At 46.1% G+C, this 24,409-nt stretch overlaps 1 protein-coding gene across 2 annotated transcripts in view; it reads right to left on the bottom strand.

Moving 5' to 3' along the window:
• Nucleotides 1-24,409, bottom strand: part of SLC25A43 (solute carrier family 25 member 43) — a 38,921-nt gene that overhangs the window by 6,680 nt on the left and 7,832 nt on the right. For both annotated transcript variants that reach the window (XM_041741932.1, XM_041741931.1), the window contains exons 2-3: nucleotides 23,405-23,646; nucleotides 20,422-20,594 (exon numbers count right to left, since the gene is read on the bottom strand). In XM_041741932.1, the coding sequence (XP_041597866.1) occupies nucleotides 20,422-20,594; nucleotides 23,405-23,646 (415 nt within the window). The remainder of the gene's footprint in view (nucleotides 1-20,421; nucleotides 20,595-23,404; nucleotides 23,647-24,409) is intronic.

Raw genomic sequence — 24,409 nt, 5'->3', positions numbered from 1 at the left:
GCAAAAGTCTGATTGGAATGATTCAAGAGAGATCACAAGAGAATGGCTGGAGATGGCGAACATGGACAGCTCTTTCCAGGCGGTCCCTTTCATACTGTAACCATATCTGATCCACATGCCTGTTTTTCCCAGGGGGCTGCGCACTCATAAGGACTGGGTCTTATTCATTTCTGTATTTCTGGTGCCTTCCCTAGCAGCTGGCACATGGCCGGTGCTCGGCGAACGGTTTGCTGAATAAATGCCTGAAATGCTCAGTACAGGAGTAGTCTGGAATTTTAAAAGCATTTTGACATAATGTTCCGCACAAACTATAAAAATGGTGGGTCAAAACCTATACGATAGAGAATCCTTTTAGAAAACAAGGATCAGGTCAGCCCGGGTGGCTCAGCGGTTTGGCACCTGCCTTCAGCCCAGGGCCTGATCCTGGAGACCCGGGATCAAGTCCCACGTCAGGCTCCCTGCGTAGAGTCTGCTTCTCCCTCTGCCTGTGTCTCTGCCTCTCTGTCTCTTTCTGTGTCTCTCATGAATAAATAAAATCTTTAAAAAAAGAAAACGAGGATCAAATTTCACATTATTTCTTCTCTCGTCGCAACAACAGTGTGTAGTTCTCTTTTGCTAAGAAATGATGGCGTCCAAGACAAAATATCACGCGTGTAGTCTGTAATAATGTTACCACCGCTGCTACTAATATATAGATGTTTCTTGACTGCTTATGTGCCTGTACCAGGTGGAGAAACTGAGGTGTGGGGACAGGCTAAGTGATTTTTTAAAAGATTTTATTTACTTATTCATGAGAGACACACAGAGAGAGAGAGGCAGAGACACAGGCAGAGGGAGAAGCAGGCTCCATGCAGGAAGCCTGATGCGGGACTCCATCCGGGGTCTCCAGGATCACACCCTGGGCTGAAGGCAGGTGCTAAACCGCTGAGCCACCTGGGCTGCCCTGGGCTAAGTGATTTGATCAAGGTCATATGGCTAATAAGTTACACATTTTATTCTAGTTCATGTTCTTTCCCCTAGGAGACTGTGATCCCTGATGGCTGGGACTATGTCTTACTGAGCTTCTCTTTTCTCCATCCTCCATAAAACTCTGTAGTCTGTATGAACAAATTACAACCAGGGAAGTAGTGCTAAAACTCAATTTTAATCACTGAAACAAACTACCCGGAAGTTCAGGCCTTATGAACTGTAGATTTTTGTTTCTGACCATGAAGCCTGGCCCTTCCTTGCTCTCATTTTGGTTCCTAGATCTCATTACTCCAGGCCCCAATAACCCTGAACCCCCAAACCACAGACTCAGATAAAAAAGGGACCTTAAGATATTCCAGTCCAATGGGGAAACCCGGCTGGCTCAGAGGAGCCTGCGACGCTCGATCTCTTGGTCGTGAGTTCGAGTCCTACATTGGGTACAGAGATTACTTAAAGATAAAATCTTTAAAAAAAAGATATTCTAATCCAAGGACTTCATTTATAGATGAAAACCCAAGATCTTGGGAGGAAGAGTGACCGAGAGTGACAAAAGCTGAGACTCGAGCCCCTGGGCCATTGCAATCTGCCCTCTGGGACCCTGCCTTTCACTGATGCCCTGATCTTGGTCTCTAGGTTCCAAGACATAAAATGACAACGTGTGCTGCACCTGACACCTACCTAGCTTGTGCCCTTGCAGGACACCCCACCCTGCCACTTGCTGTTGCTTGGTCCTGGCAAGGACAGTCATCCTCTTTCTCAACAGACTTCAGCCTCTCTCATGAACCCCCACCATAAGGACATTCAGTAAACAATACAGAAAATGTCACTAATTCCAAAGTGCATGTGTGTGTGTGTGTGGGGGGGGTGGGTAGTTTAAATTAGTGAAGCCTAAATAGGAAATTTCAGAAGGATATTCCATTTGATTATATATGACTGAAACTAGATTGACAGAGGGCAGCAGAGTGTTGAAACTTTCTGGGCCCCTATGTTCACATGGAGCTGAGCAGTTTGTGGAAGCCTACCTGGAGCACGAGGTCACAGGCATGGGTTTTACCATCACACAGATCTGGATTGGAACCCTGTCTCTTCCCCTCACCAGCTCTGTGATCGTAAGCAAGTTCCTTAATGTCTCTAAACTTCAATTTCCTCATTTCAAAAATGGGGGGAATAATACCTCATGCTGTTTATATTATTAATTTCCTTACCAAACCCTGGGTTGTTATTATAATTTTAGTGCCATGCAAATTAACTAGGTTCCATGGTTCTTCATTTTATATGAAAGATTGTTGTATCTTTCTTCATTAATCCAGCTCGAAGGATCAACATCTTTTTTTTTTCTTTTTTTAGGATCAACATCTTTTTTTTTTAAAGATTTTATTTTTACTTTCATTTTTATTTTTTAAAGATTTTATTTATTTCGGAGAGAGAGAGAGGAAGACAGAGCATACTTATGTATGAGTGGGGAGGGACAGAGGGAGAAGCAGATTCCCTGCTGAGCAGGGAGCCTGATTCAGGACTCAATTCCAGGATCCTGAGATCATGACCTGAGGGCAGACGTTTAACCAACTGAGCCACCCAGGTGCCCATAAAGATTTCATTTTAAAGTAATCTCTACGCCCAATGTGGGGCTTGAACTCACAACCCTGAGATCAAGAGTCGCATGCTCTTCCAACTGAGCCAGCTAGGTGCCCCTAAAGGGATTGATGTTCTTTGCTTTAACCATATAAAGTCCTATATCAAGATGAAGGGTGAACCTCTGGGTTAGCCCTTCCCTTTGGGGTACAGTAACAGTCAAGTACAGATCAGAGTATGAGAAACAAAACGTGAAATGGACAAGCTGAGTCTCCCAGCCTGGAGTTTTAGGAGCCCAAATGGTCAGGGGTCTTTGGTGAATGTTTTACTTTAAAGTGTTTACTTGGACATTGTTGTAACCTGGCCTCCTTTACTTCTCAACCCACCAATAAAGAACTATTGCCAAATAGATATCACAAGCTTCCTTTCCCTTTAGAATCTGCCAAAGACTTGAAGTTCCTTCTGCTACTGTGAGACTGACATATTGAAAAGAGATTATGTTCATGTAAGAAATTAACCTTCTTATTCTGTTATGAAATCATATGATTGATTTATCTTCTGCTGGTTTCCAGTAAAACTACAAAAAAAAGCCCTGAGTCATGAGTCAAGGCAATCATTATGTAATCTGGTGCCCCTCCCCAACTAAAACAAAAAGACACTAAGCAAGCTATATGAGTTACAGAACAGGGCAATTATCACAAGTTGATGAATCAAGGGTCACCTGTATTCAATCTTAGGAGCTTAACCATCTTCCACATGCCTTTACTTCACTCCACCTTTGCTGCCAAGCCACCATCATTGCTGACATGGACCATTATGCAGCTCCCTTTTGGTCTCCTTGGGACAGAGGGTTTTGAGAGTACTTGCCTGGCCCCCTATAGTCCATTCTCTTTAGAGTCACTGGAGAGGTTAAAAAAAAATCAGATCTTTTATTCATCTGCTGAAAATATTTTAATGGCTTTATAGAACACTTGGAATAAAGTCTACATTTCTTACTGTTACCTACAAGCTGTGGTGGTAATGTAATGGTAAATATTTAACAACTGATTCTCTGGGGAGAAAAAAAAAGCCCTGAGCTGTAGCATTTGCCAGTTTCAATGGTGTAAATACTCCCACATGGCCGATTTCAAGCTACCATCTGTGAGGTCCACCAGATCCTGGATTTCCTGCAATTCAATAATCAGCTCTCCTGAGCCAATAGGAGCTGGCTCTAGCACACTACAGAAAGTTGTAAGCCCTACAGGATCAGCTCCTGCATACTTCTTCAATGTGAGCAAGTGATTGACACAATTTCCTTACCTATCCCTACACTCCAGTCTCTGCCCTCTCCAGCCCATCCTCCACACTGCAGCCAGGTATTATTCCAAACTCACCAGATGGTTTCATTGCTTTGCTGCGAAACCCCTCACCAACTCCCAATTTTCTAAGAAAAGTCTTCTAAAGAGAAAATTAACAGAATTCAAAACCCTCTACAATTTGGTGGCCACCTGTCTTCCCAGTTTTATTTTCCACTACCAGTCTGTGATGGTTAATTTCGTGTGTCAAGTTGGCTAGATCATGGTATCCAGATACTTGGTCAAGCACCAGTCCAGATGTTGCCATAAAGGTATTTTTAAGATGAGATTAACATTTATTTATGTATTTCTTTACTTGAAGTTTTAATTTTAATTCCAGTTAAGATATAGTGTTTATATTAGTTTCAGGTGCACAGTATAGAGATTCAACACTTCCATAAACTCTACACCCAACATGGGACTCGAACTCACAACCCTGAGATCAAGAGTTGCATGCCCACTGACTGAACCAGCCAGGAGCCCCACCTCTCATTTTTTTTTTTTGAGTGGTGGAGGGGGGAACAGAGGTAGGAGAAAAAGATCATTTTTAAAAATTTAAAAAATTTTAATGAAGTTTCCTCCTCCTCCTCCTCCTCCTTCATCTTCTTCTTCCTCCTCCTCCACCTCCTCCTTCTTCTCCCTTCTTCTTCTCCTTCTCCTTCTTCTTTTCTTCTTCTTTGGGGGCAGAGAGAGAGGTAGAGAGAGAAGCCCAAGCAGGCTCCATGCCCAGCATGGAGCCAGACGTGAGGCTCGATCCCACCCACAATCCCAAGATCATGACCTGAACTGAAATCAAGAGTCCGATGCTCAACTGACTGAGCCACCCAGGCACCCCTCCTATCTCTTATTTAAAAAAAAACTTTATTGTAGGGGTGCCTGGCTAGTTCAGTTGATGGAGCATGTGACTCTTGATTTCAGGGATGAGAGTTTAAGCCCCACGTTTGGCCCAGAGTTTACAAAAAAACAAAAACAAAAAACAAACAAAACAAAACAAAACCTTGGGCAGCCGGGGTGGCTCAGCGGTTTAGCGACCCTTCAGTCCAGGGCGTGATCCTGGAGACCGGGGATCGAGTCCCACGTCAGGCTCCCTGCATGGAGCCTGCTTCTTCCTCTGCCTGTGTCTCTACCTCTCTCTCTCCCTCTCTCTGTTTCTCATGAATAAATAAAATCTTAAAAAAATTTAAAAACCCAACTTTTTATTGGAGAAAATTTCAAACATATACAAAAGGGGAGAAGATAGCAAAAAAGAATACAAAGTTCCATACCAAGCTTCAATAATTACCAACACATGGCCAATCTTTTTTTCATCTGTACCCCATAATACATCATTTTAATTCACTGTAAATATTTGTTTCTCTAAAATATAATGGCTTCTTCTCTAAAATATACAGAATAATACCATTATCACACCTAAAAAAATCATGATGCCTTAATATCATGTATTCAATCACTATTCACATTTCCTTAATTGTCTTATAATTATTTTATAGCTTCTTTGAGTTGAAGTTCTTTCCCTCTCTTGTGCTCTCTAGCTATTTGTTTGGCTCTCTGCTTTGGTAAAATCTACCAGTATGTGTTATCTGGGTGCAAATCTGGGCTGGCAGCCAGCAGGCCTGTGGAATCGGGCACTAGGCCTTCCTTCTGTCCTAGCTCTTCAGGGTCTAATGCCCTTCATCTTACACATCAGGCACTCATTAAATGTCAAATCAAATTCCCCTCAATATCAGTGTCACCAGTAGCTTTTCCCAAATACAACTGTTTACTTTATGACCAGGCTCAGATAAACCACATGGATGGTTATGAAGCCAAAAAAAAAAAAAAAAAAGACTAATGTGGGTGCCTGGGTGGCTCAGTTGGTTGAGCATCTGCCTTTGGCTTGGGTCGTGATCTCAGCGGTCCTGGGATCAAAACCCATGTAGGGCTCCCTGCTCAGTGGGAAGCCTGCTTCTCCTTCTCCTTCTGCCTCTCCCCTGCTTGTGCTCTTTCTCTCAAATAAATGAAATCTCTGGGAAAAAAATGACTAATGTTTCCCAAGTGTGTGGGGTCAGGCATTACACTGAGCACATGACACCTACGATCTTATTTAATCCTCACAAAAGCCTTGTGAAATAGGTAGTATTATTTTATTGGCCCCATTTTAGAGATGACAAAATAGAGTTTCTGAAAGGATGAATCTCCAAAATCACAGAATATGAGACAAAGCATCAACTTGAATCTGGGTCTGTTTGACTCAGAATCAAACTCTATCCCACTAAGCTATGCTGTCTTCTGATGCCCAGGACTGAGAATGCTCTTAGTCCTTGACAGACTTCCCATACATCATCACTGAATGTGACGACCACCGTGTGTACCCTGAATGAATTCTCTAGGCTTAGACTGGAACTCATGGTTATTTTTTAAAAAGGTTTTTATTTATTTTTATTATTAAAAGATGTTATTTATTTATTCGACACAGAGAGAGTGTGAGTGCACAAGCAGTGTGAGCAGCAGGCAGAGGAAGAGGGAGAAGCAGGCTCCCCACTAAGCAGGGAGCCCGATGTGGGGCTCAGTCCCAGGATCCTGGGATCATGACCTGAGCCAAAGGCAGTGCTTCACTGACTGAGCCACCCAGGTGTCCCTTTTAAAGGTTTTTAAAAAAAAAAATTTTTTTAAGTAGCTTCTATAGCCAACATGGGGCTTGACCCATGACCCTGACTGAGCCAGCCAGGTACTCCGGAACTCATGGTATGATTTTTAAAGATTGATTTATTTGAGAGAGAGAGAGAGAGAGAGAATGGGCAGGAGGGGCAGAGGGAGAGAGAATCTCAAGCAGACTCCATGCCAAGTATGGAGCCCAACACAGGACTCAATCTCATGACACTAAGATCACAACCTGAGCTGAAACCAAGAGTTGGGCACTTAACCAAGTGTGCCACCCAGATGTCCCACTCATAGTATTTTTGAATAAATGCCTTTCCCAGTCTCAGACTAAAGAACTATAAAGGCAAGCACAGATTTCTGGCTGTCCCTTCCTATGGACAATATTTGTGTGCCCCAACATTCATTATGTTGAAGTCCCCATGTGATGGTATGTGGTGGTGGGGCCTTTGGGAGGTGATCGAGTCCTGAGTGTGGAGCCTTCATGAATAGGATTGGGGCCCTTACAAAGAAAGACACCAGAGATCTCCCTCACTCCACTCTGTGAAGACACAGCGAGCAGGTAGCTGTCTGCAAACCAGGAAGTGGGTTCTCACCAGACAACCAATGTGCCACCACCAGAACTGTGAGAAGTAAGCTTTTGTTGTCCCAGCCACTGGGTCTACGGTATTCTGTTATTGTGTCCCGACTAAGATACCCTTGGAGGAAGAAGGAATGGTAATGACATGTATGGGTGCTTCTCAACCCATTGCTGCATATGAGACTAACCAGGGAGGCTTTTCAAAATCATCAGTGATCGGGATCCACCCCCAGAGATTGTGATTTAGCTGACCTAGGGTGAGGGCTAGACATGGGCAGTTTATTTCAGATGTGCATACAGGGCCGAGGATCAGCACCGTAGGCCCTCCCCAGCACAGGGCAGCTTGGGGTGCAGACCTGAGACCACCTGCCTGCTGCTGACACTGACAGCACATGGGCCACTCACCATCTGTGACCTGGAGCTAATGCTGTGACCCTTCTGGGCCTCAATCCCCTCATCTGTAAAATGGGGATAATCATAATATCTACCCTGTAGGATTGTTGTCAAGATTAAATGAAATCCACATAAAGCCCTGAGGCCAGCATTCGACGTGTAGCAAGTGCTACGCAAGTAACCATCGTGATGAATGCCATTATTATTTATTATCTGAACTTGGAGAAGAGACAAGTATACTGAAGACCAGGGCAACCCACCAGACTGAAGCTCAAGACTACCGTTTGCCTTAGCTGTAGCTTACTAGGAAAGAGAAATGAAACCTGTCAGGCTGCTGTTCACGAGGGCCTGAACTTGCATCTTCCTGCCACACAGACCCGAGTAACTGTCGTGTACAACTATCCCAGGACAGGCGTGCTGCAGAATGTGCTGGAGCACCATGTGGAAAACCACAGAAGACCTGGCCCTTCAGTCTGGCTCTGCCCATATCTGGATGATCTTGCTCAGCTCCCGAAGTTCTTTGAACCTTGGTGTCCTCACATGTCAAGTAAGAAGATTGGCCCTGAGAGCCTCTCTTGCTCCTCCGATCCCTGCTGCTGGCCTGCTCCACACTCCTTCCCACCTCTAGGACTTCGAACCTGCCCTTTACTCTACCTAGCCCTTACCTCTCTTACTGATCAGAATACACATTGCTTCTTCAGGGCCATCTTCTCAGACCCCCTACCCCCTGGCCTAAATCAGAAGCCTAGGAAACACTTCTGATGCCCTGTGTTTCCCCCTCAGGGCCTGTGACACAGTTTGTCATGATTTAGTGTATAATTATCTCACCCATATCTTTTCCCCTCACCCCCACCCCCAGGGCTGGAGACACCACAAGGGCAGTGATCATGTCTGTCGTGTTTGTGGTTTTATCCCCAAAGCCAACCAACAAACATGCTTAATACATGTCTGTGCTTAACACAGTTTGTGCTTAATGCATATTGAAGGAAAGAAGGAACAGACCTGCAGTAAATGAAAATAAAAAACATATTTCAAAGTGAAGCATTTGATTATTTCTGTGATAAAGTCCACAGAGGCCTTCCAAAAGAGGTAACAGGTTGGGTTGTTCATCCTTTCCATGAGGACTGAAATCAGTAAATGGGATTTCTAAAGATGTAAAAGTCATACATCCTTTGACCAAAGCAACCCTATTTCTAGGAATTTATTCTACAGATATATTTGTCCGTGTGGGAAACGATGTTTTGTGTTACAAAGATTTTTGTCACGGCATCGTTAGTAGCAGTAGAAAATTGGAAATAATCTGAATGTCTGCCAATAGGGGGCTAGTTAAAGAAATCATTGTACTATGGAATACTATGTCCCCATTTACAAAGGTATGGCAGCTCCATCTCACTGATACAGCACCATCTCTGAGACACATTTTTAGGAGAAAAAAAAATGGTGCAGAAGAGTATATGCTGCTGCTGATCTAAAAGCAAAAAGAACATAAATGCGCATGTTTATGCATATCTTTGCATAGGCCATCTTTGCAGAGATTCGGAGGAGATACTGGAAACCCGGTTGTCTGCAGAGAGCTGAGAGGCCAAGGGGCAAAGGTCGGGAAGACTTGCTTTTCAATGTATACTCTTTGCACCTTATGGGTTTTCTACCAAACGCATGTTACCTATGCAGAAGGTAGAATAACTGAATTTTAAAAGAACATTCATCAGGAAAATGAGAAGACAAGCCACAGACTAGGAGAAAATATCTGCAAAAGACACATCTGAGAAAGGACCATTATCCAAAATATTCAAAGAACTCTGAAAACTCAACAAAAAGAAATTAAACAACCCAATTAAAAAATGGGCCAAAGGCCTTAACAGACACCTCACCAAAGAAGATATACAGGTGGCAAATAAGCATCTGAAAAGATGCTCCTTAGCACATGTCATTAGGGAAATGCAAATTAAAGCAACACTGAGATACCACTACACACCCACTAGAATGTCCTAAATCTAGAACGTTGACACCACCAAATGCCTCTGAAGATGTGGAGTGACAGGAACTTTTCATTCACTGCTGGTGGGAATGCAAAATGGTACTGCCACTTCAGAAAAGAGTTCGGTGGTTTCTTATAAAACTAAACATACTCTTTCCACATGGTCTAGCAATTGCACTGATTAGATTAGATCTTGGGATTTACCTAAAGGAGTTGAAAGCTTATGTCCATACAAGAGCCTGCACATGGATGTTTAAAGCAACTTTCTTACAGCTGCTAAAGCTTGAAAGCAACAAGATGTCCTCCTTCAGTATGGGAATGGAGAAATAAACTATTGTCTGGTATATCCAGACAATGAAATATTATTTAGCATGAAAAAGAAATGAGGCATCAAGCCATGAAAAGACATGGAGGAACCTTAAATGCATCTTACTATGTGAAAGAAGCACGCCTGAAAAGTCTATATACTGAGGGGTACCTGGCTGGCTCACTTGGTAGCGCGTTTGACTCAATCTCAGGATTGTGAGTTTGAGCCCTACGTTGCAGGGTAGAGTTTACTTAAAAAAAGTCTATATACTTTATAATTCCAACTATGTGACACTCTGGAGAATGCAAAACTATGGAAACAGTAAAAAGATCAGTGGTTGTAGGGGTTTGGGGGGACGAGGAGTAGTAGGCAGAGCACAGAGGATTACACTATAATGATGGATATACATCATTACACATTTATTCAAACTCATAGAATGTCCAACACCAAGAGTGAACCTTCAGGTAAACTATGGACTTTGGGTGCTGATCAGGTGTCAGTGTAGACTCCTAAGTCGTGACAGAGGTACCACTTTGGTGGGGGATGTCGATAATGGGGGAGCCTGTGCATCTGTGGGGCCAGAGGAGGTATGGGAAATCTCTGTACCTTTCTCTCAATTTTGCTCTGAACCTAGCAGCTTTATGCTTTTTAAAAAAGTCAAGTCTTAATTTTAAAAAGAGTATTTAAAAGGAGAGACCAAAGAAAGGAAAGGGGGAAAAAAGGAGTCTTGTAGCTGGAGCAAACAGGAGCTCAGAACCTTTTGTTTATTACTGGAGACAACTTTTATCTTCCAGAGACGTTTGAGACACAACCTGAAGACCAAGCTGTCCAATTGCCAAACCATCTAAGGACATATACATGCGGAAGGCAATTGTGGTAGGGAAGCTTTTGTCTTTTAGCCCATCCCCAATAATCAAACACCAACAAGAGGCCAATCGTATTGGAGTAAAAGGACCTTTCTGTCCTGTGAAGCACATGGCCCAAGTTTCTTTTGGCAGAGACAGCCCTCCAGGAGTTATCCTTACACAGCTGGGAAGTGCCCCAGCTCTGCAGTGTGGACGTCTGCACAAGTGGGTGTGGGTGGCCACCCCAGCATGGGCCACCTACAAGCTACCTTCCGCCCCGTGGCTGTCCACACCTCACCTCTCAGCAGACCCTCGGGGGACCAACTCACTGGCCAGAAATCCCGCAGTGGTAGCCATGATGGCGGGGAAGCCAGCAGAGGGCCAGCCAGTTAGTATTGTGCTTGGGGAGAGAGAAGAGAAACAGCCAGTTGGCGTGTGTGCCAGTTGGGGGGGTCGGCGGTGAGGAAGCCAGAATCGCAGCCAGGCCAGACTAGAGGAAGCCATTGAGATGCCAGTGGAGCCGCCCAGGGTAAGGCTCTGGGAGCAGTATGCAGAGCAGCAGTGGCCCCAAAGAGCCAACTTGTAGTGTCACCCTGATGGGGCTGAGGGAGAAGACTGTAAGGCCATTTTCAGAAGGCTGGGAATATACCGATCTGTGCAGTGCTTGCACACGGGGGCCTCTAGGTAAATGCCTGGTAAGCTAACCGAACAGATGAATAATGAACTCTCCTACCATCCGTGCTCACCATTGTCTCCAGAGATCAAGGGTCCTTTGAGGTTTTGTGATGCTAGCTAGCTCCTTTGTGTGTTTCCAGCAATCATGGGAAACACAGAAACACACCTGGGCTGGCTTTTATGATCTAATCAGGCCTCCCATGCCACGCATGGATTCTGAAGAGATGCTTCAGGAACAATAAAAATAGCACCTCGGCCTTATTGAGTTGTCATGTGCCCAGCTCCCTATCTGCATGAACACAATTGGAGCACTCCCTCTCCTGTGTGTGAGTCAGGCACGACGCTCACCCCCATATTTTTCAGATGAAGAGGAGGCTCCTAGAGGCCACATGGCCCGCCCCGGTTCACGCAGGGGTAATGGGGAGGGCTGGCATCCAAAGCCCACGCTCTTGACCGCTGAGCTAGCATGCCCACTGGAGCTTTCAGATAAGCACAGCTGTCAAAGCCAAACAAGCAACAGCTCTGTGGGGGAAAGGAGGGGACAACTGGGGCAGTGTGCGTTTCTGAGCTGGCTTGAGGCCAGTGGGGGGCTGAGGTGGGAGGGTGGTCCTGACAGCAGGAGCTTCGGGTCTCTCCTGGCTGACAGCAGGCCTTTCCTGGGACCTAATTCCCTTTCCCTACCTCGTTCTTCACCCCCATTGTGCAGGGGGGAGGGTGGGCAAGGTGGTCAGCTTCTGTCTGGGCTCTGTTACTGTCTACCTGGAGCTCAGAGAAGCCTGCTTGGCCTGGGGTGGCCATTATGCTTCCCAGACTTGATCTGGAAGGAGTAAGCCAGCTTGGGTTGGGAGGGAGGGGCAGAGCGATTCTACCAAAAGTGGAATTAGGCAGGCTCCTCCCTACTGCCTGCTCGCCTTCCCTCAAGGGACAGTCTTGTTTCCAGGATCAACGACTGCCATCCCTCAAGTATTCAGGGCACTCTCCACCTTTTGGGAAAATGAGGGGGGAGAGTTCTCCTTTCCCTACCCCCAAACACCCAAACAATGATGCTCACACAAAGCCACCCGGCCTAAGGGATGTCCACACATCTCCCTGGATCCGACAAATGTCCTTTTATTGCAGACTGCCAAGACAATGCTGCTGATTTAGGCAGAGGTTAGTCCCCAGAGGGGCCGGACTCCAAAGTAAACTGGCAGAGGGCAAGGAGGTGAAAATGTGACAAAGTAAAGGCAATGTTCCCATCCTCTTCCGCTACTGGGGAGAGCAGAACTCAGCAGTGTTTGTACTTCCAAACAGGTGAAGTGGCTCTGCTGGGAAAATAGGGCTCTGTCCCTACTGGGAATATGTTCTGTGTCAACCAAGAAATGTTGAGCTAGGCAGAAAACCTGAACCTGCTGGCACTTCCTAGGAGGCGTGATGATAGTTTACCTCCTGCCCTGGGACCTTGTGCCTGCTCCCCCAGGGACTCAGAGAGCCACTGGGGCTTTCTTCCCACTGCCTCGGAACAGCCATGGTCAGTTTGTGGCCAGCTAGAAGCCCATGGCTGCTGAATGATCTATGGTCCTCGAGTCTGCTGGCTGCAAGCCTTCCATTGTCAGGCTGCCAGGGACTAAAACTGAGCTGGCCCTTGGGTAGCCTGATTTTCTGAAGACTTCCCCCCAATCCCCTTTTAACTTGAGTTAACCATTTCCTGACCGAAGCCAGGCTCTTGCCTGTCCATTTCTTGGAGCTTGCACATTGTTGTTGTTGTTGTTATTTTTTTCCAACTGCTCTTGCACTGAGACTTGTGAGCTCCCAATTGCCAAGGTCAGGTCTCCTCTCTCATCCTCTACTCCTGCACCCAGGGCAAGGGAATGGAAAGAAATTAGATTACCTAGCATCTAGGAACAAGCCCCTGTACTTCTTCCGGGAGGATAAAGGATGGGCCACAGGAAGGAGAGACCACTGTTCAATCCCAGCTCCACCACTTACTGGCTGTGTGGCTGTTGGGCAAGTAACTCAACACTCTCTGTGCCTCATTTCCTCATCTAGAAAATAGGAATAATAATGGCACTATAGGGTTGATAAAGAGGATGAAATGGGATAATAAACTGTCCATATTAAGTGACCAATAAGTGGTAGTTATTATCAGGTTATAATTTCTTAATCCCAGGGGAAGCTTTTTCATTCCCTCCTCCTGACATATTTTGTCCCCTGATGAAAGCCTCCCCATCACAAGAGAGCACTAGTTTAGACCCCATTCATTTACCTCGGGTTGTTTACGGAAATCAGCAAACTAACACATATAAGTTCTATGATGCCATGACGTGTCAAGCCCTTTCGGGCACCATACAGAGCAGTAGGGGGTTGCCGTGAAGAGGGCCTGTCCATCAAAATGGTGTCAAAATGGTTTTACTTTGTCCTTTGAGCTTATTTACCTATGTTGAAATGTGCACAGCTGGTTGGGCTGTGAGACACAGAACCTGACTGCTATGGAAGGGCAGCAGAAGACTGAGTTATCAGTGCGAGGACAAGAGGCGCTTTGAGACGGGACTAGTGAAGGTGTGCCTACCAGCAGGCCGGGGAAGGGGCAGGCTGTCCTTACCCTCGGCATGGCTAGGGACAAGCACATGACTTGGAGCTCACCCCATGGCAGCTAAGGTTCAATTCTGCGCCCACAGACAGATCTCCTAAACCGGCCCTGAACTTCATTCATTTTTAAACAAGTATCAGGTGCTTGCTACAGGAGGCTGCGTGCTGTGGGGGACATACAAATGGGTAAGTCATACTTCCCAAAGGCAAAGAGCTTACAGGCTCCAGGGAATCAGGGCATGGAAGGTTATAACACCGGGAAGCGGGGGACACGAGCCTGGAAAGAGCCAGAGTGAGCCGTGGGCATTCAGAAGGGGATGGCGCTGGTAGGGCGGATGCAATGGAGTGGACACGGGAGAAGGTGGGCCCGGAGAGAAAAGTGGAGGAAATTAAACTGGCTTGCTCTGAGAGCACTTATAGACTAAGGGCATCATTTAAAAGGGATTACTCACCCACAAAGCTCTTGGAACAAAATAACTATGCCCTTGGGGATGGAGGTGGGGGTGAAAGTGAAAACAGAGTATCTGCAATTATCGATAGAGCTCATTGTGAGTTAACTGGGCTTCTCCTGCCCAACAGTCCTCTTTCTCCTCCTCCGGGGTCTGCAACACCCCCATTGTGGTTCTGTAAAGGGCCAAACACCTGCCTTTATCTGTCAGGATAGGATAGTTGTTTGGGGGTGGGAAAAGCCAACTCATTTATCAAATAAAACCAACAGAGACATGCTACAGTGGGTCAGAAGAGCCAGCCCACCACGGAGGCAAATCTCAGTGGAGCCTTTAAGAGGAAGACAGATGCTCCAGGCAGAGGTGACAGGAATGTGGGAAAAAAAAAAAAAACACTCATTGATTCTTTAGAGCGCTGGCGGAGGAGGGGGCCAAGGTCATTGTGATGGGATTGGAGGCTTGAAAAGAGCAGAGTTTATGAAAAGGTATGTTTTAGTTGGCCCACGCAAGATTCGACAGTTTGTACTCACCAACATTGAAACATTGGGAGATTTTACACACAAATCTGGATTTTCGTCTCCCTTGAAAAACTGGGCCCACATTTCAAAATGGCATCCAACCCTTGCAGAAGAGGGGCCTGCCTTGGCCTCCACCGGCCTGCTTTATTCCTTCCTGCTGGAGGTATTTAGATGCTAATCACATTGTGTGAGAGCACAGAGCAAGTTAGCTCCCCAGAATGCTTTGCAAGCCAAAAGCCCGTGAAGGCTCAGAACGCCTTTGAAAGCTGTCTTCAGTGGGTGAGTGCACGTTATTTGGGTTTCCCGGCATTTTCTTCCTGTTACTGCTAAGTTCCTGCCTGCATTTGATTTGGCAACTCCTAATATAGGACCTCTGTGCAATGAGGGTGGCACAGTGGGTAAGGGCGGCACGCCAGGCCAAGGGGCTGAGCTTCAGCCTTTATTCTCTCGGGGCAATAAAGAAGGATGGAACACGGGCAGATCTTAAAAAAAAAAAAATCAGCCTGGCAGGAGCCAGGGGCCTGGGCTGGAGGGACTGAGATGAGCACTGACCTTGGAGATACACTCCCCGGGCTGAAGTCTCAGCCCAGTTACAGGGTGCGTCGACTGGGGCAGCCTCCGGGCTCTTTCAGTGCCTCTGTTTTCTCATCTGTAAAATGGGCTTGCTATGACCAGTACCCACCTTGTAAGGTTGTCTTACGGATTAAATGAGATAAGGAGCCTAAAGCCTTTAGCACAATGTCTAGTACATTAGTGCTCCATGATTAGGATCATTTTTAGAATTAATCCTGGAGACCAACTAGAGGATTACTGCCATAGCCTGGGTGGGGGCAGCAACAAAAAGACCACTGTGGGAGGAGTAGGCACGCAGAATCAACTGGGCTCAAGGTTGCCTGGGGGAGGGCAAGAGAAAGAGTCAAAGACAACTTCTGGACTTCCAGCCTGGGTGACTGGGTAATGGGGGTGATGATACTGAAATAAGAAACTCTGGGCAGAAAGTTTCGGGGGAAGGAAAAGTCAGCTTGATACATATTAAGTTAGAAGGGATGGTGTAGAGGTGCTAGCCAAAATGGTGCCGTGCAGCAGGCAGTGAGAAGCGTGGTTTGGGGCTGAAGTTGTGGAGCTGAGCATGAGAAACCATGAAGGGAGGGCTGTGCTGGGAGAGGATGGATCAAGTGCCTGTGTGCCCAGTTTGGCTAAGGCAGCCCACAGTGTTAAGCATCTTGGGCCGGCCCAGCATCTCTGTTTGAACAGGCTGGGGCCTCTCTTAGCTTGGGGACCATGTGTATTCTGCTTGGTCAGCTGTGCCACTCGGATTCTACCTTTGTCCTTCAGTTTATGTACTTTTAGCTCAAATGCTGACCTGGCCCAATCCTGCTTGCCTTATGAGCCTTGATGGGGTCAAAGTCCCCCTGGGGTATAGAGCAACAGGCGGACACTTGGTTTTATATTTGATAAAATGGAGACACCTAATATGGGCCGAAGGGGAGGGGTGTCCCAGGTGTCTTGTGCCTAGTGTCTCTGATCTGATCCTCTACAAGGGCCCACCGGGTTCCAAGGCTCCCACGTTCTCAGCTGCTCCCTGGAGTTTCAGGGCAGCTTTTCTCCCTCTCTCTTCCACATGCAGCTATCCAGAGAACTCTTGGCTCAGGACTCCCTGGTCATTATTAGGGGCCCACAGATTAATCAGACAACTTAACCTCCATCAATATTTTACCTTCTCACTTGTTCTCTCAGTACACTAAGTGCTACCAGCCATTTCAGGCCCACGCTCTGGGCCAGGTGTGGGAGATAATGAAGATGAAAAGACCAGGCTATACCTGCAAGACCTTGGGCCACAATGCACTCAATCATGGTGAAGGCAATTTCAGGCAGGACTGTCTGGAGGTCCGTGAAAGCACACCAGATTTGGGGTGTGTGTGTGTGTGTGGCACCTCATTACATCTGTGCACAGGGCTAACCCACCCCCCCCTTCCTACCAGAAACCACTGCATCAAAACATGCACATACATAATTTATTTACCTCTCCATTCTCTAGCATGTCAGCCAGGGGTCAGGGCAAGAAAAAGAGAAAGGAATAAAATGAGTGGAAGCATGGAAAGGAAGGGCTCAGCTGGTTAAAGGCTTCTGATTATAGTCATTAATGCTCAAGAGAGTTCCAACCTGATGCGGCATTAAATGGGCAGATTGAGGGATCCCTGGGTGGCGCAGCGGTTTGGCGCCTGCCTTTGGCCCAGGGCGCGATCCTGGAGACCCGGGATCGAATCCCACATCGGGCTCCCGGTGCATGGACCTGCTTCTCCCTCTGCCTCTCTCTCTCTCTCTCTGTGACTATCATAAATAAAAAAAAAAAAATTAAAAAAAAAATAAATGGGCAGATTGAGTGTGTGTGTGTGTGTGTGTGTGTGTGTGTGTGTTTGGACAAAAGTGTATTAGAACGAGACATTCAGATAAAGTGGCCAGTCAGTGCGGGAGTCGGGACAATCCTTCGTCCAGCTGGTTATCTAACACACCTGACGCTGATTTGCTTCCATTTGCTTCCGGATGGGCCGTGCAAGGAGGAAAGCCAGGGGAATGCAAATATTACCATTAAGTGTGCTCAGTTCAGAGCAGCCTGACTGTCCTGCAAAGTTCTCTCATTATAAATTCTGTTGGCTCCCGCGGTGGAGGGCCGGGACTACTACTGAAGCTCTCTCTTGGAGAAGCTGGATCGTGTGCTTTGCAGGAACACACCACAGCAACAGAATTTAGGGTTAGCCTATTGTTTCTGGGCTCCTTGTCCTCCAAACTGAAAGTGTATTTCAAGCAGGGATTAGGAGGTTGTTGACAGAGATCACTGGCTGCAAGGCTAATCTCAGGGTGCTCAGAAACGCTCCGTTTACTGCAGCGACATCTAATGGTCAGAGGAAGCAGTGCATGTTTTCGTGGAAAAGCCACCTGTGGGTTCTGTCTAGGGAGTTACTTTTTTTTTTAAAGTAGGGTGGATGAGGTATTATTATGTTTATTAACGCCTGTAAAACAACGTCGTGGCCGCAGCCCTAGGAATTCACTTCCTTCGTCTTTGGATGATATTTATGATATTCATAATTGGATGCTGATCATATTTTATGAAAACTGTGCAATTACCTCTTTAGGATTTTTTTTTAATAACATCATGACTTTGCATCTATTTTAAAGCTTCTTGTTGAAGCTCTGGGTATCTATTATCAAGAAGGTTTCCATACCAGGGAAAGATGATCAAGTTTATCCCCAAGCACCCACTTCTAGGGTCTCTTACCAGTGTATAGTAGAGTATCGTGGTTAAAAAAAATAATAATAAAGAATTATAGTAATCACTGCTGATTGTTGAGGAGATGAACCACTCACAGCTGGTACAAGTGTAAACTTACAACCTTTCTGGGGTGGAAAGTTCATTAAGAGCATCAGAATTATTTTTATATTTTTCATAATTTAAGTAGGCTCCACACTGGACAAACTCATAAACCTGAGATTAAGACTTGAACTGAGATCAAGAGTCAGATGCTTAAGCAACTAAGCCACCTAGAGGCCCCAGAATTATTATTATTATTATTTTTAAAGATTTAAAAAAAAAGATTTTATCCATCCATTCATGAGAGAGAGAGAGAGGCAGTCCCCTGACATGGGACTCGATCCCTGGTCTCCAGGATCAGACCCTGGGCTGAAGGCGGCACTAAACCACTGAGCCACCCGGGCTGCCCTCCCAGAATTATTTTTATCTTGTGCACTGTTAGTCGATTTGTAGGAATATAGCTGAAGGGTGTCATCACAGATGTGGAAAAAAAAATACAAGGGTTTTTACTGCGATGTTATACTGAGGAATGAGAAATAGCCTAAATATTTAAAAACTGAGAAATTATTATTTATGGCACAATGGAGACTAAAGCTATGCAGCCACAAACCAAGGAATGCTTAGGGCAACTAGAAGCTGGAAGAAACAAGGAAGAATCCTCCCCTACAGCCTTCAAATGGAGAATGGCCCTGCCAACACCGTGATACTAAAATTCTAGTCAGAACTTTGCAAGAATAAATCATTGTTTGAAAAAAAAATTATCTGGAGCACCTGGGTGGCTCAGTCCGTTAAGTGTCTGCCTTTGGCTCAGGTCATGATCCTGGGGTCCTGGTGAGCCTGCTTCTCTCTCTGCTTCCCTCCCTCCCTCCTCTCTCTTTCTCATGAATAAATAAAATCTTAAAAAATCTATGGGACATCCATACGGTGGAATGTTATGTGAAAATTTAAAAAGGCATTCTCAATATTTGATGGCCTGGGGCAATATCCATTATATAATAAATGAAAAACAAAGGATATTAATTTTTATATATGGTGGGAACACATTTTATAAAAAAACAACCTCCCATATACATGTATTATATATATTTATGCACACACACACACAAACATGCAGAAAAACTATTAATCATAGTGCATAGGTGTTAGGTTGATAAGCAATTATTGTTTTTTTATACTTTTCTGTATGTCCCAAATTTTCTATAATCTATGTGCATTTACTTTTTTATTGTGGTAAAACATTCATACTACACTTGATCTTAGCCAAAAGGCCAAGAAGTGAATGTGGTGAAACATTCATAACATAAAATTGATCATTTTAAAGGTATGTACATTACTTTTAAAATTAGGAATAATGGGAGTGCATGAGTGGCTCATTCAGTTAAAGGTCTGCCTTCAGCTCAGGTCATGATCCCAGGGTTCTGCTCAGTGGTGGTGGGGTGGGGGGAGGGTAACCTGCTTCTTCCCCACCCCTATGCTCTTTTTCAAATAAATCTTTTTAAAAATTAGGAATAATAGGTTTTGTGAAGAGATGGGCACTAAGCAGGTGCTAAACTTACACCTACATTATAATCACAGTATGTGACCGTCATTTATTTGTTTAGAGAAAAGGACAAGAAAAGAATACAACCCAGACAGATGAACTTTGATGGATTAGGGCACAGAACTGAGGTGAGGTGGGGTGTGTCATTGTGATGTGTATTATTCTGAAGGCAGTTTTTCTTTATAGGTTGAGATTGGTCGTTTCAGACTTTTTAGTGCTGAGGAGGGTGAGGCCCAAGCCTCACCAAGAAAGATGCAAGGGGAAGAAGCCGGTGGGAGGTGGGGGCGGGCGGGTAACTGAGCCAGCAGAGGGACAAGTTAGAGACTGCAGGGAAACTCAGCTGGGACTGATCACTTAGAATTGGATTCAACTGAATTATGATCGGTAGTTCTTGGCTGACTTTGGTTCTTTCCAGTCCCTTTCATTGAGACCACTTTAGGAAGAGAGGAAAGAAAAGTGGGCCTCATCTGGAGGCTTCATGAAATACCTAAAAAAGCCGGGTATGGGAATAGGGAGGCTGCTTGGGCTGGAGCCAGCAGCCCTGAGGTTAGCAGCAGAAATGCCCCGGAGTTGGGAGGTGCGGGGGTGGGGTTTGCATCATATTTGTGTAGCCTTTATGAGCTCCCTGGAAACCTGGCGTCACTCAAGGTCACTGTTCTTTGCAATCACTATGGCCTGCAAACACGCCAAGGCACCCCTCCTACCTGATGCCCCCCCTGCCCCTCCCGCTCCCCCAGATAACTCCTCACCTGCATCTTTCTCTTCACTGTGTCGAAAGGAAAGGAGAGTGTCTGGGTTACGCCAGCAGCCAGGCAGACATTGGAAAAGTTCTGGAGGGGAGAGAACCGATCTCGGGGTCCGTTCCAGAGTTTCTCCAGGTTTATGTAAACTAGAAGGGAGCCAGCGGAGAAGGGGAGAGCACCTGCAAAAAGAAGGAGGAAGGCTCCAGAAATGGGTTGCTGTCACCTTGGGTGCCCCTGGCTTGAGAACCTAAGCGCCTGGCTCTGGGCTCATTAAAGGCACTTTGGCCAGAGCAGCCCGAAGCAGCTTTTCCTCGCTGGTAATAATGTGCTCCGTTTTAACAGGGGATGTGTTATTGGCCAAAATGCATCAAATGGTTCACCAAAAGTTTGTGTGCTTTACTGTGTGTAAAGTTTATGTTATAAAGAACCACGGATATTGAATTCTAGGTAATGAGACACATGTTGAGTGGCTGAGGGGTGAAATGCATTGATATTTGCAAATTATATGGAAATTATCCAGAAATCAGTATGATGGACTGACTGACGAATGGCCAGAGAGGGATGGACACATACATGACAAAGCAAGGCGTTAACTGGAGCATCTGGATGGTGGGCATGTGGGTGTTTCTGAATCTTGTCCTTCTTCTGGGTGGTAAAAATTCTAAAAAATAAAATTTTGGGGAAAAAAGAATCGCTGCCATAAAGAAAAAGTCTGCGAGTGGTATTTTTCAGATTTTGGATGCTGGGAGGGACTGGTTTCTGGCTGAGAAGGAAGCATTCTGTGCGGACTAGAAAGCGAGACTGTACTGGTGAGGGAGGGCACTTGACCTTGCTTTTGGGAATGATGTGACCATATCAGGGCCCAGGGGGCCACCCTACAATGCGTGGCATGCTCACCTTTCCCAGGCAAAGATGGCGAGCCAGCAGTGCAATAGGTGGCCCTTTCAAGAAACTTCTAGAAACTTTGGGAGCTATCTTAAGTTTACAGTGGGTCTAAATTTCTCTCTTATGAGAGATGAGATTTAAAAGAGGGGTTGCTTGTCTTTAGGAAAACATAGTATGTATTTAATAAACACATTACAAGTGAAGTACCCCCCCCCCCGCCCCATTTACCTTCATTCAGAAATTATTTGTGGAGTTTATGTGATGTGCTGGGCCCTATGCCAGTTGCTAGGAATACAATGAGGAGTAGGCTAATTCCTGGAGATGCTCACCATCTAGTGGAGGAGGCAGACAGATGATATGTGCCGTAATGGGGTGGGGTGGGCAGTGGCTATACAAAGTGCTTTAGGCACACGAGGATCAGGGGGATTAATTTTGCCTAGGGGAGTCAGGAAGGACATCACAGAAGAGAGAACTTTCCCATTGGGGTTTTGAGGATTGAGTAGGAGTTTGCCAGATATCAGGAGAGTGGACAGGCTGTCCAGGCAGAGAGAACAGCAGGTGCAAAGGGATTGTTCTTTCCAGGAAACTGCAAGTTTTTTTGTTTTGGCTGGTGTATGAGTGCAGGTGGAGGCGCAGCAGGAGATGAGGTGGGACAGGCTGGCCAGAGCCAGGTCTGAAGGCTCTGATGGTGTGCCATAAGGAATTTGGGCTTTTTCCTGTAGCTCGGGAGTTGGCCAGGGCTTTAATGGAGGACAGTGGAGTGAGGGTGGCGAAGTGACTGACGTGGGTTTAGAAGGGTCTCCAGGCCCCAGCAGCGGTGCACAGGGCGGTCTGGAGTAGGAGAGACCTGGGACTAGGACCAGGTAGGAAGCTCTCCTAAGGTCTGTGGGAAGGATGAGGGCAGAGGGGTTGGGGATGGGGGAGGGCCACAGACTGATAATGAAGAGGTCAGATTGACAGTACTTGGTGACTGAAGCCACAGCGGAGAGAGGAGAGGAGCTGAAGCGGGTCTAGGTTTCTTCCGGCTTGGGCCACAGGGTGAAGGGCCTGCGGTCTCACTCATTAGGGAACCCAGGAGGAGCAGGTGTGAGACTAACGAGGACATCAGGTTTAGTCTCGAGGAGTTGGATGCGCCAAGGGAGCAGCAGATGAAGGTGTCCAATAGCAGGTACTCATCCTGCCGTTGGGAATTGGTAGCAGTCAGTGGTTAAGTCAGAGGGCTCTTGGGTTACATTGCTAGGTTCTTCCACTTTCTATCTATATGATCTTGGGCAAGTCCCTTAGTTTTCCTAAGCAGCTCTTTCCTTGTCTGTAAGCTAAGGCTTAAATGACAAACCGTAGGCAAGGTGCTCAGCACAGTAGCTGGCACAGAGCAAGCGCCAATAAATGTTAGTCACCGTGGCTACAGGGTTGAGGCTGGGAGTCATTTGAGTATATTGATGCTTGGTTAAGCCACTAGCTTAGCTGAGGCCACCTGGGGAGGGTAGGGAGGGTGAAAAGAAAGCTAAGGAAGGAGCCTGAGGGAACAGTGACCCGTGGAGGGAGTGGCTGGCAGCATCAGATGAGCCAGATAAGACAGCTGCCAGAGAGGTGCGAGACACATCCAGAAGATGGTGGGGGTCCTAGAAGCCAAGTTTCCAGAAGAAGGGGTGGTCAGTCTCCTCAAATGCTACAAGAGATCAGATATTGGGTGAGAGTCTGCCGGGTTTGGCAACTAGGGACTGGGGTGACTTGTGCATGTGTAGTCCTGGCAAGGCTTCCAGAGACTATGGAAGCCACAGTTGCTACCCTGGTTGTGCTCACACGTGTATGTATGCACACTGAGACTGTCAGATGGGATGTGGAGGATTGTCTTCCATCAGTTTGGGCTGGAGACACCTTCACTCTCTCTCCACTCCTCCCCTCCCTGGGATGTGATGAGCCAAAGTCAGGAGTGGGGTACATGGCTTTGGAATAAAATGAAGCTAATTGGCTCTACATGGATTGAATCCATATGAGCTTGACCTTAAAAAACTGGTTTGTAACCAGTTAAATGGGTATACAAGGTATACAGTATTCATATTTATCAACACAACATTTCCTTAGGTGAAAAGTTCCATCTTACCTAGAACAGTAAGGGAAACCCCTCGATAAAGGGCTAGGAACCCTTCCTGTTGATAGACAGTAGAAAAAGCATGGAGGATCCCTCTGTAAGATGGTTCCAGCAGGTTCTGCACAATCAACCGGGTTTTGATGAGGTCTGTGGGGTACATCACAATGGTAGACACCATGCCCGCAAGACTCCCAGCCATGATGGAGCTCCACTGGGAAATATGGCCCAGGTCATCCGTGAACAGCATGACAAACCTGGGAGAAAATAAAAGGGAGGGGGGAAGACCAAGAGAATCAGCTATGGGTTGGGCTAGAGTGCCCTATGACTACTTATTGCAGTGCCTCCCAGTATTTGGAAATGGTTTACAAAGTGAAAATTATTGATGTATCAAGATTAATGAATAGCACGTTCAGTTCTACATTTGTAGAATTTTGTTAACTATAAGGAGATGCCCAACCCTCTTCTTTATGCTACCCTGAATTCTTCCTGCTTCGTTTTAAGCATTTCCCCCTTTATCTGTATAACTGCTAACCCTGGCTTGCTGGTGGGGTATAAATGAATAGGAGCACGTAGTAAATACTGAATTGGAATGTGCTCCTTTGGTTCTGTTGAACTTAAATGAAACTGTTTGAGATGATGACTTTGAGCATCCTCAGTAATTGAGGCTTTTTTTTTTTTTTCAAAGTAAGTTCAACATGGGGCTTGAACTCAACCCCGAGATCAAGAGTCTCATGCTCTACTGACTGCAGCAGCCAAATGCTACTGCACCCCTACCCCCCATAATTAAGTTTAAAAATGTACTGGTTTGGGCACCTGGGTGGCTCAGTTGGTTAAATGTCTGACTTTGGCTCAGGTGGTAATCCCGGGGTCCCATTGAGCCCTGTGTCGGGCTCCCTGCTCAGCAGGGAGTCTGCTTCTCCCTCTCCCTCTGTTCCTCCCCTCACCATCCTGGCACCTGTGTTCTCTCAAATACATAAAATCTTTAAAAAATGTATTGGTTTAAAAGTTAGAAGATGT

Source organism: Vulpes lagopus, chromosome X (assembly GCF_018345385.1).
Source record: "Vulpes lagopus strain Blue_001 chromosome X, ASM1834538v1, whole genome shotgun sequence".
In the NCBI taxonomy this organism is placed as follows: domain Eukaryota; kingdom Metazoa; phylum Chordata; class Mammalia; order Carnivora; family Canidae; genus Vulpes; species Vulpes lagopus.
This window is presented reverse-complemented; position numbering and strand designations above follow the sequence as displayed.